The sequence below is a fragment of the Taudactylus pleione genome, unplaced genomic scaffold, assembly GCF_031769625.1.
Source record: "Taudactylus pleione unplaced genomic scaffold, aTauple2 ptg001494l, whole genome shotgun sequence".
Lineage (NCBI taxonomy): Eukaryota > Metazoa > Chordata > Amphibia > Anura > Myobatrachidae > Taudactylus > Taudactylus pleione.
In genome coordinates this window covers 70599-85627 of record NW_028285892.1, presented here as the reverse complement: position 1 = coordinate 85627, position 15029 = coordinate 70599, and the positions used below count along the sequence as shown (strand labels likewise).

Below are 15029 nucleotides of genomic sequence, written 5' to 3'. Positions count from 1 at the left end.
AGCGACCATTCCCCGGGATGCACGTCGTGACGGCTGAGGAAGTCCGCCTCCCAATTGAGGACTCCGGGGATGAAGACCGCCGAGATCGCTGGAATGTGACCCTCCGCCCAAGTCAGGATACGAGACACCTCCGACATCGCTGCCTGACTGCGAGTTCCGCCTTGGTGATTGATATACGCCACCGTGGTGGCGTTGTCGGACTGCACCTGTACCGCCCTTCCGTGAAGAGCGGGGCCGGACGACTGCAGGGCCCTGTATACTGCCCGCAGTTCCAGGATGTTGATGGGGAGAAGTGCTTCTTCCGCTGACCAACGACCCTGAAGCGACAAAGAGCCGGTCACTGCCCCCCAACCCCGGAGACTGGCATCCGTCGTGAGCAGGACCCAGTCCGGGATCCAAAATGGGCGCCCCTCGACCAGATGAGCTGTCTGAAGCCACCAAGCCAAAGATAGCCGAACGTCCGGAGACAACACCAGCACCTGAGAGCGGATCCGGTGAGGTAACCCGTTCCATTCTGATAGAATCAGCCCCTGCAGGGGCCGGGAATGGAACTGGGCAAATTCCACCATGTCGAATGTCGACACCATGGACCCCAGAACTCTCATAGCCGAATGGACCGACAGGCGGCAACGGCTCAGGCAACTGCGTATCCGCAGCTGTAGGGAGGCGACCTTCTCCGGAGTCAGGAAGATCCTTTGCTGACGCGAATCCAGCAGGGCTCCCAAATGAACCATCCGCTGTGATGGAATCAGGGAGGACTTTTTCCAATTTATCAACCACCCGTGTGCTTGCAGGCAAGCGATCGTCAGGTGGAGATGTTGAAGCAGTACCTCCGGGGAGCTCGCCAGCAACAGGAGGTCGTCCAGGTACGGCAGCAGCCGTACATTCTGGTTCCGAAGATGTGCGGCCATGACCGCCATAATCTTTGTGAACACCCTCGGTGCCGTGGAGAGACCAAAGGGTAGCGCCCGGAACTGATAGTGGTGTTGTAGGATAGCGAACCTCAGATACCGCTGATGTGAAGATGCTATCGGAACATGGAGGTAGGCGTCCTGGATGTCCAGGGACACCATGTAATCCCCCGGTTCCATCGCCAGAATGATGGAACGTAACGTTTCCATCCTGAACTTGGGAACTCTGAGGAATTTGTTCAGAGACTTCAAGTTGAGGATAGGGCGATGAGAACCATTGGGTTTCTGCACCAGAAACAGAGACGAATAATACCCCGTCCCTCGTTGTGATAGAGGAACGGGAACAATGACCCCTGCTTTCAGCAAGGACTCTATAGCCTCCTGAACCTGTAACGCCTTGGTCTTGTCCTGAGAAGGACTTGTGCAGAAAAACTGGTGGGGTGGTCTGTGCCGAAAAGACAGGGCGTACCCCTGGGAGACCACTTCTCGAACCCAGGCATCCGTGGTGGTATTGTGCCAGCACTGGGCAAATAGAAGAAGTCGGCCTCCCACTCTGAGGTCCCCCAGAGGGAGGCCCGTCCCATCAGGCCGCAGGTTTATCTTCCTGCTTGGAAGAAGGGCGCCGAGCACTCCAGGCTTGCTTCTTGGGTTTAGAGGCCGTCTTACTCGCAGACTGTCTCGGGAAGGACTGACCTTTCGCCTTACCCTGAACCCGAAAGGAACGAAAAGCCGAACTCCGAACCTTAGCAGGCAGTGCCGCCGAAGGGAGGAAGGCCGACTTGGATTTAGCCAGGGTGTCCACTATTTTGTCCAAGTCCGGACCAAATAGTAATTCCCCATTGAAAGGTAAGGCCTCCAGACCTTTCTTTGAATCAGAGTCCGCTCTCCAGGACCGCAACCATAAGGATCGGCACAGACACCGCTGCAGCCGATACCCGCGAGGTCAGCAGACTAGCATCTAAAGAAGCTTCTCCAATGTAAGAAGCAGCGTCCCTCATTTGTCCCAACAACGCCCGCTGGACATCCGGAGCGTCGTCCGGGAAGGTATCTTCCAATGCATTGGCCCACCCCTCAATGGCCTTGGCCACCCAGGAGATGGCCATGGACGGTCGGGCCACCGCCCCGGAGAGGGAGTAAATAGACTTTAAGCAAGTCTCAACTTTCCTGTCCGTGGGATCCTTCAGCGAGGATATCGACGGTAATGGTAAGGTGGCGCCCCGAGTTAAACGGGTGACATGGGAATCCACCGCCGGTGGAGTTTCCCATTTTTTACAATGTGCCTCAGGGAAGGGGTAATTAGAAGCCAACCGCTTCTGAGGAAGGAATCTCTTACTGGGCGCCTGCCAAGCTACCGCCATATGATCCGTCAACTGATCCGACAGGGGAAACACCGCAGAAGCCACCTTAGTTTTTTTGAAACTAGGAAACTTCGACTTAGGAACCGGTGCCTCATCCTCTATAAGAAGAATAGCTCGCACCGCCCTAACTAGTGCTCGCACATTAATGGACGACTTGGTATCCATTTCCTGGACCGAGGCGTCCGAGTCAGTGTCATCAGGGACCTCCCCATCATCTGAGGAACCCTCTGAGTCCGATACCTGAGCAGCCCGTGTCATGAGTGGGCGTTTTGAAATCCTAGAAGGCATGTCAGTCTGCAACATTGACTGAAAAGCTGAGGAAGCGGCCGCCAAATTTTGCACGGAGTTGGAGAGCACATCCACCCAGGGTGGAGGAGTCACCATAGGGGCCTGAAAAGGAACCACAGGCTGCTGCGGCACAGGGGAAGCCTGTATATACATAGGCAACCCCGCATAGGGACCCACCGACTGAGACCCAGGCGGACTCCGCAATAACTGCGGGACACCCGGGGAATGGGGGATGGTCGGCTGGGACAACGACCTAGTAGGGAGAGCAGTCGGGACCGACAGACGGTCCGCAATAGACACCAGCACTTGAGAAAACATCGCCCACGGTGGTTCCTGCGCCAGAGAAGGTCTGGATGGGCCAGGAGCCACCTGGCATCGACTACACAGGCCATCCTGTGACAAATCCTCCCTATCTACTCCTGCAGAACAGCGTCCGCAGGAGGCCAACACCGGAGCCACTGAGCGCTCAACCTCCTCGTCTGACATGACAGAATATATTATATATCTGGCACCAGGGTAGAAGTAAAACGCACTCACCGGTGTGCTGAACAACAGCCCACAATATGGCACTGAGTAGCACACAACTGTATGTGACGGACCTCACAAATACGTGATCTATATAAGTGAGGTCAGTAGAAACGCCCCTCCCCCACACACCTGTAGGGCTTGTAGGAGAAGTAAAGGGATAGGTATAAGCTGACAGTAAGTAGAAAATAAGCACAGACAGGCAGCACTAGCAAAAGTCACATACCATGCAGGAAGATATACTCACTGCACCTTTCCACTACAATCAACCTGCCCAGATTCAGTGTCTGGGAGGGCTATAGTGCTGTGTACGCTGTCCTTAATCAGGGGAGAGGTACACAGGGGGACCGGTCCGCGTGCTCCCTGAAGATCTGCGCTGCCACTGTGAGAAAATGGCCGCTGGAGACCTCAGAGGAGGAGTGGCCGAGTAGCTGCAGCTCAGCGACGCCAGACTCCGTGCTGAAAGGCGCGCTGAGCTGAGGGGAGGAGCCGCAGACAGGGAAGGCTTCCTCCCCTGGCTAGCATATTAACCCCAGGGCTTGCCGGCATCCCGCTTGCCATATATCCCTGGTGGTCTAGTGGTCCCACGGGTTATTCCTCCTCAGAGGGGGAGCCCGCCGCCACCGCTAGCGGCCCCCGGTCTGTCCCCTAGGACCGGGGGCAAAGGACTGCATCTGCAGGCAAAACCCGCGAGCCGCCGCTAATCGGCGACTCGCGGCTTACCTTGTCCCCGGCGACTCCGGCAGCAGTCCAGGGAGGGACCCAGAGTCCGGCTAGTACGGACTCTGGCCTCCCGCCGCGATCCCCAGTGCAGTACTGGCGTCGCGGCGCCAGCGGGGAAGGAAAGCGGCAGCGTGGGCGTCTGCATAGACAGCCCGTCGCTGCCACACTAGAGCCTCTGTTTTAAAATAAAAATCTAACAGGCTCTTTTTTTTTTTTTAAATAGAAAGCTTTTGGGGGCTGCTCCTGCAGCCCCCCTGCGCAGGTGACCCGACTCCGGCCGGGCACCAACTCAAACTGAGGTGCTGTGGCCGGGGGCGGGGTATAGAGGAGGACGGACCCAAGTGCATCCTGGGAGCAGCTAAAGCTTTAACTGCGTGGTGCCCATGGATCCAGATCCAGCTATACCCCAAGGTCAACCCTGTGGACCCCCTATGGACCCTGAAGTAGAAACAAAGCGCAAGGCATGGCGCGGTCACTCGTCTCAGACCTCTGTCTTTTGCCTTTTTACCCAGATTAGCGACGGAGTCGCACACAGACGCTACATGAAACGCCATCGCCAGTAGTCAGGGTGCCCGTGTACTGTACTTTTGTCGCTTCAGTGATGCGAATAAGACAGATATTTTGAGAAAAAGTCTCTGGCGGGACGCTCGCTGTGGTCACAAGGTTTGTGGTGCAGGATGAAGGATAGGTCAACCTCATTAAGCATAAAATGATTCCGCTGCTCACTGCATGCTGCCATATATCTGCAGATGTCTGTCCCACATTGTAACTTGCCCACTATAATCTATAAAATGCTCTACTAACAGAAATGTATGCTACTCAATTCTGCCGCCGTTCTTTCTCTACCCTGTTTGTTCAGTCTTGCCAGGACTACAATCAAACAGTATTAATAAAATAGTGTAGGAGGGGGAGGATTATTACCTTTGCTCACTGAGGGCCTCATTCAGAGGCGGTCGGAGGATGCAAGCGGTCGCTCAGAAACTGGGCGGCCGCTTGCATCCTGACCGCCCGCCTCTGTTTCGGACGTTAGGCTGTGGGTTTACACCCACAGCTCTAACGACCGCTAAGGTGATGGTCGCGATGGTCAGAGACCATCGCGACCATCGGGTCTTACGACGAGACCCTAGGGTAGGGTCTCACTTGTCGTAAGCCCCGGAGAGCTTCTGGCTCTGTCAGAGCCGGAAGCTCTCCACTGACATCACTAGTGATGTCAGTGGGGCCTCCCCCAAAACGGTAGGCGTTCCCATGGGAACGCCTCCGTTTGGGCTGCCACCCTCCCGGCCCGCCTTCCAAACGGGGCGAGCTGTCAATCAACATCGACAGCTCGCCCCCTTTGGAAAGAGACCCGCTACGACCGGCGCTGTCGGTCGTAGCGGGTCTCACGCATGCGCACGAAGGAGCCGGCGCCCTCGTGCGCATGCGCACTTGACAAACATCGAGGCGGCCGTGCGGTCGTAGACCGTACGGCCGCCTCTGAATGAAGGCCTGAGTGTAATACTGTAAGCCACTATTTTCATGGTCTGCTCACTGACAACCCATTAGCTGCCTTAGAGGACAGCTCGCTCACATGTCAACGCCACTAATAGACAACCCCTACTGAACTAGTCCTGTCTACCATGTACAGCAACTAGTGCCCCCATCACCCACAACACCAGCGGGATCAGGAAGCCGGCACCATGAATGCACAGAGACATCCAGCACAGACAGCCAGCTCTCTGGTCAGATATCAGCGTGGGATCATGGGCGAGACCACCATATGTTATATGGGACAGAGTAATGCTGGCTATAAACCGACTTAAATGTCCAAGCGAGAACGAGCTACATTTTTCCTGTCACGATCAGGCATGAGACGAATCGCTGTGAGTAAATTACATTGTTCTGTTCTTTTTAGTTGAGTGTGTTTTAAAGTTTAGATGTTGATCCCAACGCTGTAATTCAGGAGGCGATGGGGATAATTACCTCTCTCGCACACGCTGCTCGTTCCTACGAAAGGTGGAAGCTTGTCCTACGATAAAACACAGAAACAAAATTAGATGAAGACAACGCGGCAGTGAATGGCGCAAAACAAAAATAGTTCCATTGTCAAGATACGGAGACGAGAACCTACAGAGCCGGGCGCAATCTCCGAAGGTGCGACCGATCCGCTACCGATTGGTGCGTCTTATTGCAGTCGGTGGGCATCTCTGTACGAAGTCCATTGACCGCGGCATTAGCATAAAGACGCAGTCACGCAGCGCCAAACAACCTAATTGTGGCTGTGATAGCGTGCAGCCATCAATCTGGCCCAATGTGTGCGCAGGTGACAGGTGCAGGGCTGCCGAAAGGCCGCGCACGTGGGGAGCTCGGGAAACAGGCGGCAATGATGAAGCGCTGTGCGCAGAACTCCTGAATGATGGAGAATACAGTACGGTCTGATGCCATGCATGACAAATGATTATACAAGTTCTGTCTATAACGAGCCAGCGTGATAAATTCTGCATTATGCAAAGTCACCTCTGCGGCAGCGCCATCCGTCATCTGTGAATTAGACCCCTGCCACAGTCCTCGGCGTATTGATAGATCTCGTTGCACTGTTTGGATAGGGAGTCTGTTAACTCTTTCGGGCTGATTCTAAGGCCCGTATTCAATTAGACGCGAAAAGCCGAGATCCGCAAAAAAGTATCGCCGATTGCGACTTTTCGCCAGTCGGAAACTTATCTCTGCACTCAATTCCAAATAGTTTTCGCGTGCGCAAATATGCAATGTAATAGGCGAAAAAGATTCGCCACTGACTAGGTGGAGAAAAAGAAAGTGCAAAACCCTTATTTTGGGGTGCGGAGACCCCTCAGAACCTTTGGGCCAGCCCCCCAAAGGATAACTGTGCAAAAAAAACAAAAAAAAAGTATTTTGGAAATGAGGGCGAAAAAGTACAAAGTGGGGGTAAAAAACATAAAAAGTAGCGAAATAGACTTTTGGGGGGGTCTGCAAGTATGGGTGAGGTGTTTTTTTTATTGCAGGTGTTTGTTTAAAACTGCAGTTTAGCAACTTTAAACCACGCTTGCACCCATTTTCAAGTACCCCAAATTTGCCAGGACTACTTATTTTCTCTGCTTAATGCTATTCTTCTCCACTTGTGTAAAGACGCTAATTAGTAACTACTGGCACAACTTAAGTAACCCAAATTGCTTTATTAAGGCTATTCGGGGGCATCTCCATTGATCCCCAATGTTAGTGCATCTTTTGGGGGGTGTCAGGCTGATTACCCCAATTCTGACAGCACTTTCCGCCTGGTTCACATTTGCCGGGTCGCGTTTTCGCGTGTTTTGGAACTGAATACGGCGAATAGCAGGGAAGCGCACAAAAAGTTTACGGCCGTTGCACTCTGTTGGGATGGGTGGACAAAAAGGGGGCAGAAAATGCTAAATATGGGCCACACGCTAAACACTTTTTTATTTATTAACAGTTTCTTATATAGCGCAGAATATTCCGTTGCGCTTTACAATTGTAAACATTAACAGAACAAAACTGGGTAATAACAGACCGATATATAGGGAGGAAGGCCCTGCTCGCAAGCTTACAATCTTTAGGACTGTACTTTGCATTAGTCTGGCTATTCCTTCTGATATGGGCAAGAAATCTACCCAAAATGGGCAAAAGTAGAGGTTTTTTTAATTGAGCTAAAATGCAACGCATAGCCGGCGGTTCGATTCCCGTCAGCGGCAGCCCGACAGGAGCAGAGTGCGACGCAGCGGAAGCCCGACAGCCCTGGAAATCCCGATCATAGATAGGTAAGTATCCACTAACCTAACCTAACCCCCCTAACCCTAACCCTCCTTAGGGATGCCTAACCCTAACTTCCCCCCCAAGTGCCTAACCCTAATCCCCCCTCTAAGTGCCTAACCATAACCACCCCCTTCCCCGCTGCCTAAACCTAAGTCCCCCGGGGGGGGTGCCTAACCCTAAGTCCCCCCCGGGGGTGCCTAACCGTAACCCTCCCTCCCCCTAGCCTAACCCTCCCAGGGGGCTGCCTAACCCTAAGTCCCCCCCGGGAGCCCTAAACCTAAACCTCCCCCCCCTGTGGCTGTCCGCTCGCGGCGCCCGGCATCACTACGATCGTGATGCCAGGCGCCGGTCTCCCGACGTCAGGGAAATGCGGGTGTCTACATCTAGTGAAATGCCGGGATAAGACAGTCGGGAAGCCGGCTGCCGGTATTTAGGCAGTCGGCTTCCCGATTGCCTCCCGTTGTTCTTGCTTCACTATCAATTGAGCAAAATGCAGGACTCTACCTGTGGGTTTCCATAATAAAATCTGCATTTTGAAGGAAACGGACAATAGGCCGTATTCAATTAAATTAAAGGTTTTGCAAAAAAAAAACTGCTAATTTTTTGCCAAAAAACTGTCGAAAACGGCAACAAGCGAAAAAAAACTGGAGAAAAGTTTTCTCTATCCCAGACCAGGAGAAAAAAAAATGCAAAATCCCTTTCAGAACCCTTTAGACACTAACCTTAATGATAAATTAGCCCGAAAAAAATCGTTAAGTTGCGTACTTTGACGAAAAACTTCGGCGCAAATTTTGAGCGAAAAAAACGTACTGGATCTGATTTTTCAATGGGCGGTATGGATGCGTCAAGTGTTTTAAACATCGCATGCAGTCGCAGCAGGTGTTTTTTTTAACAGTTTTTAAAATTGCATGTTTACGATACGAAAATATACTTGCATCTATTTTAACGTACCCGGAATTTACGTGGAATAGTAATTTCCTGGGAAAAAAAATAGCTTTCTATCTTTTTTCAACGTTTTTTTGCCCAAAATTTGCGCGGTCGTCTTTCGCCAAAGTACGCAACTTACGATTTTTTTCCCAGTAACTTATCATTAGGGGAGGTGTTCAAAGGGTTCTGAAAGAAATCCCCACATTTTTAGCCAAAAATAGGGATTTTGCTTTTTTTTTTTTGAGTCCCGAAGCTAGACAATTTCTCTCTCGCTCCGGGGCTTGTGCGTGTGCAGTACCCCACCATCGACCCGCTTGCGAGCGCTATTGCCCACTTTCCCTTATATACCTGCCATGAGGATCACAGCGCCAGCAAATGAGTGGGTCGTAAACCCACCATACATCGCCGGAAGCTTGGTTTCTCACCCGGGTATTACAGCTGGTGATGTAAAGATCAATATCGTCAGATAATTGCTGCAACGCAATTCCTACGTCGGTTACATTCCTCCCTTAAGCTGCCCACACACATAGCGATAACAAGAGATATGGTAAGAACTTACCTTTGTTATCTCTGTTTCTACGAAGTCCATAGGGTCCACAGGGTTGACCTTGGGGTATAGGTTGGGAACCAAATCCGGGCACCACGCAGTTAAAGCTTTTAGCTCCCAGGATGCACTTGGGTCCACTCTCCCTATAACCCCGCCCCCCAGCCAGAGGCACCTCAGATTGTAAGTAGCCAAAGGCCGGAGGAGGAGAGAAAAAGAGAGAGAAAACTGGAACACTCTAGAACCATACTCACAGAAAAGGAGACGGGAAGCCGGTGACCAGTAACACAGCCCATATGAAGCCAGGTGCGTCAGGGCGGGCGCCCTGTGGACCCTATGGACTTCGTAGAAACAGAGATAACAAAGGTAAGTTCTTACCATATCTCTTGTTTTCTACTTCAGGGTCCATAGGGGGTCCACAGGGTTGACCTTGGGGATGTCCCAAAGCAGTTCAACCAAGGGTGGGGACGCTCCTGTGCTGAGAGGAGAATCCGTCGCCAAAAAGGAAGCATCCTGAGAGGCAAAGGAAACCAATGCCTAGAACCTTAAAAAGGTATGGACAGAAGACCACGTGGACACCTAGTAAGGCAAAACAGCCGAGGCGCCACGACGAGCCGCCCACGAGGGTTACACGGCCCGAGAAAAAAACAAGCCTCAACGACAGAAATGCCCACCCATGGGTAGGCCCCTGAGGAAGACATACGAGGCCATCCAGTCAACATTTCATTATAGGCCGGCCATCGTTTCCTGTTAAAACCAGAAACCGCAGACCACCAATAAGGAGTCCGCTTACCATAAGGAACTTGAACGGATCACATAAAGCCAAAGAGGCCGGACCACAGTCCATGAGGCCACAACAGCCGAGAGGACTGGGAACTGAATGGCCATACCATAAGTTCCAGAATAATATGGAACCTAAAAACCACTTTAAGAAGAAACACAGGGCGAGAGCAACTCACACCCTGACATGATGCCCTCCAGAAGAGGGAGCCACATGAGAACGCTCCCCATTCAGACACTCTCCTGGTTGATTTAAACACCCTGAGAGAGAGAGAGAGAGAGAGAGAGCTTAAACAATAGACCATGTAATGGCTATCACAACCAGCGGTTCCATGGACTGTCCCCGGAGGGAACAAAGAACCACTACTAACTCCCCAGGAGTCCCTAGGGAGGATAAGTGGAGACATAATCCAGAAAACACTCCAAAGGATGAACTGGATACCAGAGCGGAGCAATTCCATATCTTAACCATACCGACAGTGTAGAGATCCGCACTGTCAGGAAGGCCAGGCCAAGGGTGAAACCCAAGCCAGCTGGAAGGAATGCCAGAATATCTGGAAATCCTGGACACCGGAGGATCGTATCGACAGGTACGATACCATAAGAATTATGTATGCCACAGTCCGTGGCAGATCCCAGCAAAGTCTGGCCTATCTGCTCTAAACATCTCAATGAAGACAGAGCCAGGGAAGCCCGAGGACCACAGTAGGGGCGCAGTTAAAGACAAGCGATCCAGATCCAGGGAAAAACAAGGACCCTGAGACAACAGGTCCAGATAGTGAAGCAGTAGGAACGGAGCATCGAGGAGGAGACTCCGAAAATCTTAGTACCAGTGATGTCTGGGACGACCTGGAGCCCCCAGAAGGAAAGCCCCTCCGTCTCGAATTAAACTTCCGAAGACCTCGAGGAAGAAGGGAGACCGGAGGACACAGGTACACAAAGTGGAAGGACCACTTCACTGACAAAGAGTCACTGAAGGTAGCTTCAGTACTCCTAGAGCTGGACTGTAACACCGGTAATGTGTGATCGAGTCAGAAGGCCATGGGGATCAATCCCCTCAGGGAGGCCCCCTCTGCTCACCAGGAGTTGAAACCTCTCTTGGAGAAGAGACTAGTCCCCGGGATGCACGCCGTGACGGCTGAGGAAGCCCGCTTCCCAATGGAGAGCTCCGGGAATAAACACCGCAGAGTTGGCCAGGAGAAGACCCTTGGACTATGTCAGAATGGGTGACATTCCTAACATTGCCACCCAACTACCAGTGTTGCCTAGATGGAAGCCACTGTTGTGACACTGTCGGACTGAACCTATTCAGGTTAACCGTGACAAATGGGTTAGGCCAGAGTGAAAGTCCAAGACAGCTTAAAGTATCAACAAGGTAAGTGGCAGGGCAGAAGCGACAGACGTCCAACTGCCCCGAAATGAATGCGGACCAGACACTGTCTTTAGCAAAGAACACCCTGGACGAGATGGCCATAGCCACCCGGACAGAGACCAACTCGCCTCCGTAGAAAGTATCATCGTTCGAACAGTGATCCGATGGAAAAAACTCGATCCATCTGGAGGGGAGTCAATTATGGCAAGGCCTGGAATGGAACTGAGCACATTCCACCCTACCAAAAGGTAGACATTCTGGTAGACCGCGCATCACAAAGAGTAATGACATATGTCGACTGCGTAGATATCCGCACCCTCGAAGTTGAAGAGTGGAGATCTTGTCTTACGCCAGAAAAATTCTCAGATTCTGAGAATCCAGCAGTGCTCCCAGATGAAGAAAACCCTGTGAGGGATGCAGGGAGGACTTTTCTGTGACGAGAAGAAGCCCCGGTTATCCTGACCTGGCGGTAAAGTACCTTGGTGATCCTGCTAAAAGTAGGAGACCGTCCAGAGAAAGGAGCATTCGGATACACTGAACAGGTGAACTGTCAGAAAATCCATAAAGCTGGTAAACCCCGGTGGAGTTGAGGACAGCCCCAAAAGGCAGAGCCCGAAACTTACAAGTGTTGCTGTGGCACAGCAAACCTGAACCCATGCTGATGAGAGGGCTCTGTATGTACCCGTAGGTACGTATCCTGAATACTCGGATATACCATAAAATCCCCAGGTTCCAAACATCGGATGATGGAGCATGGACGATTCCACCTGAGTCAAGGCACCGTTGGAATCTGATTCAGGGATTTGAGACAGAGTATAGGCAAAGGAGGACCAGTCGGTCACCGCCCCAAAAAGAAAGTAGAACAACCAGTCCCTCACTGAGATAGTGAGGTTGGCCGAAATAGCTCTGCTTACCACAAAGACTGTATAGCTTTCTGGGATTGTAAGGCCCTGATCAGTTCTGAAGAAGGGCCCGTGTACCAATGCCTGTGAGGAGGCTGCATGAGCAATGAGAGGCCGTTGAGAATCAGTACCTCACTCTGGAAATTCCCCAGATGTAGACCTGTCCCGTCAGGCTGAGGGTATATCCTCAGGTGTAGAAACAGGGTCGTCCGGAAGTCCAGGACTGCTCGGTACTGGATATGGTGGCCCCCGTGGAGGCCGACAGCCTAGGAAAAAACAGGCCTTTAGGCTGACCCTGAGGACAAAAAGACTTAACAGAGTTAGTCCGAATGTAGTGGGAGTAGCTAAAGACGGTATCTCCCCATTAGTGATACTGCCAATGATGCAACGATCTTGTCAAGGTCGGGACCAAACAAGAACTTCCCCCTGGAAGGAGTGTGCACCTCTGCTTTCCCATAACGCAGCCATAGGGTACTGCGGCGGATACAGATGCCGCCGAAACCCTGAAAGTTAGAAGACCGGCATCCCATGAGGTAATCCCACATATGACCACTGCATATTTTGTGAGCGGCAAAAAGATATTTGAACCTCAGACGTGTTGGAGGGGAAAAACGTCACAAAAGCATCACCATGCGATGGCCATGGTAGGACGGGCAACAGGCCCTGAAAACGAGTACATTGATTTCAGGCAAAGTTACCACCTACGGATCCGTAAAATCCGTCCAGGCCGGGATGGGAGGCGTATTAATGCCTGTAACCCGATGATTAACATACAAATCCATCCCAGAAGGGGATTTCCATTACTTGTGAGGACCCTCAGGGAATGGGAAACAGGAGGCCTTTGTGACTCCTCGTATCTGGGGACAGCCAGACTCCCGCTATGAGATCCACCCGCTGGGCAGAAAACGGGAGATGTATGATACAGGTGCAGGATCGACATTCTCTATATCCAGAATGAGCCTGGCTACCAGCCCCAAAGCAGGGATAATAATACTTGAGATCGGCTCCCCCCCATGTGAGAGGGAAAGAGCCGAATATACTATCCAGTTCACGGCAGAGCCACTGGTCAGTAACCACAGGGCGTATATCACGCCAATTAGTATTTCGTATAAAACGACATCCACCAGGGTGGCCGTTGTGGTAATCCCTGCAAGGGGAATGACAGACCGATGTGGTATCGGAGGTAATTCATGTACTGTGAAAAACCCCGGCAGGGAGCGATAGTCTGTGACACAGGGGTAAATTGCAAGAAATTGCGAGATACCCCGAGTTCAAAAGGGCAGTATGGTGAAGTAACTCCAAGCGAGTGACGACAATGGGGCCCGCCCGGCGATCCTCAAAGGAGAGGATCCTGAGAAACAACGCCCTTTAAGGGGGTCGTGCAAGGGGCCCGGCACCAGATGGTGCCGCATACGTAAACCTTTCTGAGTTAAAATCCTCCGCACTAATTCCTGCAGGCTATGACTTGCAGGATAGCAATAATGGGTGCAGTATCGTGTGCAATCTCCTGGTCAGATATATCTGACTATCTTGACGGAAATATTAAGCAGCGCCATACCGGTCCTGACTGACGCTAAGATTAGCTGCAGGAACCCATTATCAGCGTACGCAACTCACAGTTCCATCTAAAATATGGCAACGTGCAGCACGCAACAGTATGTGACAAACCTCACAGATATTAACAAATATATATATGTGAGGTCTCAGAACCACCCCAGGTACACCTGTATTAGGGCAGATAAAGAAAAGGGATAGATATACACTGACAGGTGAGAGAAAAAGCAGACAGTCAGCACTAGCATAAGTCACATACAATGCAGAAAAATATATATACATACATAAGCATGACATATAATATACTGCACAATGTCGCTACATTCAACTGCCCAGATTCAGTGTCTGGGAAGGCTATAGCGCTGTGTACACTCACCCAAAATGGCCAGGTACGCAGGGGGACTGGGCTCACTGACATCCTAAGAGTTCTGCAGCACCACAGAGAGAAAATGGCCGCTGGAGACCTCAGAAGAAGCGTGGCCCGCGGAGGAAGCAGCTCAGCGACGCCAGACTGTATTATTGAAAGGCGCGCTGAGCTGAGGGGAGGAGCCGCTAGACAGGGAAGGCTTCCTCCCCTGGCTAGCAATTAACCCCCCGGGATGCCGGCTCCCGCTGCCGCTATAATCCCTGGTGGGCTGTGGACACGCGGGGTATGCCTCCATGGAGGGGGAGCCCGCCGCCACCGCTAGCGCCTCCGGTCTGTCCCCAGAGACCGGAGGCATAAGGCTGCATGTACACGCGGGTCACCGCAAGCGGTGACCACGCGACTTACCTGTCCCCGTCGATCCGGCAGCAGCCCAGGGATTCCTCCAGAGCCCGGCTAGTACAGACTCTGGGGTCCCGCTGCGATCCCCAGATCTGTACTGGCGTCGCAGCGCCGGCGGGGTGTAGGAGCGGCAGCTCAGACGTCCATTGGACAGTCTGATGCTGCCGCTCTGAAGAGTAGTAAAAAAATAATAAAACAAAACTCTTTTAAGCTTAGAGGCTGCTAAGCAGCCCCCCTGCAGTAACGGTGACCCGACTCCGGCCGGGCACCAACTTAAACTGAGGTGCCTCTGGCTGGGGGGCGGGGTTATAGGGAGAGTGGACCCAAGTGCATCCTGGGAGCTAAAAGCTTTAACTGCGTGGTGCCCGGATTTGGTTCCCAACCTATACCCCAAGGTCAACCCTGTGGACCCCCTATGGACCCTGAAGTAGAAATTTTACACGATCTGGCCGATTCCGACACATTGGAACGACAGATTGTGCAAAATATGGCCAAATCGTGAGGAAATCGTCAGTCCCCACTCACGATCACGATGCGATGCGCGTCCCCGCTGGTCGCACATCGCATCTTCAGATCTGCCGTGCAGTAGGGCAGATCTGACCATCTAGGAGGCCATG

At 52.2% G+C, this 15029-nt stretch overlaps 1 protein-coding gene across 1 annotated transcript in view; it reads right to left on the bottom strand.

Annotated features, from left to right (window-relative positions):
• The window catches only part of EPHX2 (epoxide hydrolase 2), a 117643-nt gene that overhangs the window by 47056 nt on the left and 55558 nt on the right, over positions 1 to 15029 (bottom strand). The window contains exon 11 of the mRNA XM_088463891.1: positions 5765 to 5810. Coding sequence (XP_088320017.1) covers positions 5765 to 5810 — 46 coding nt within the window. The remainder of the gene's footprint in view (positions 1 to 5764; positions 5811 to 15029) is intronic.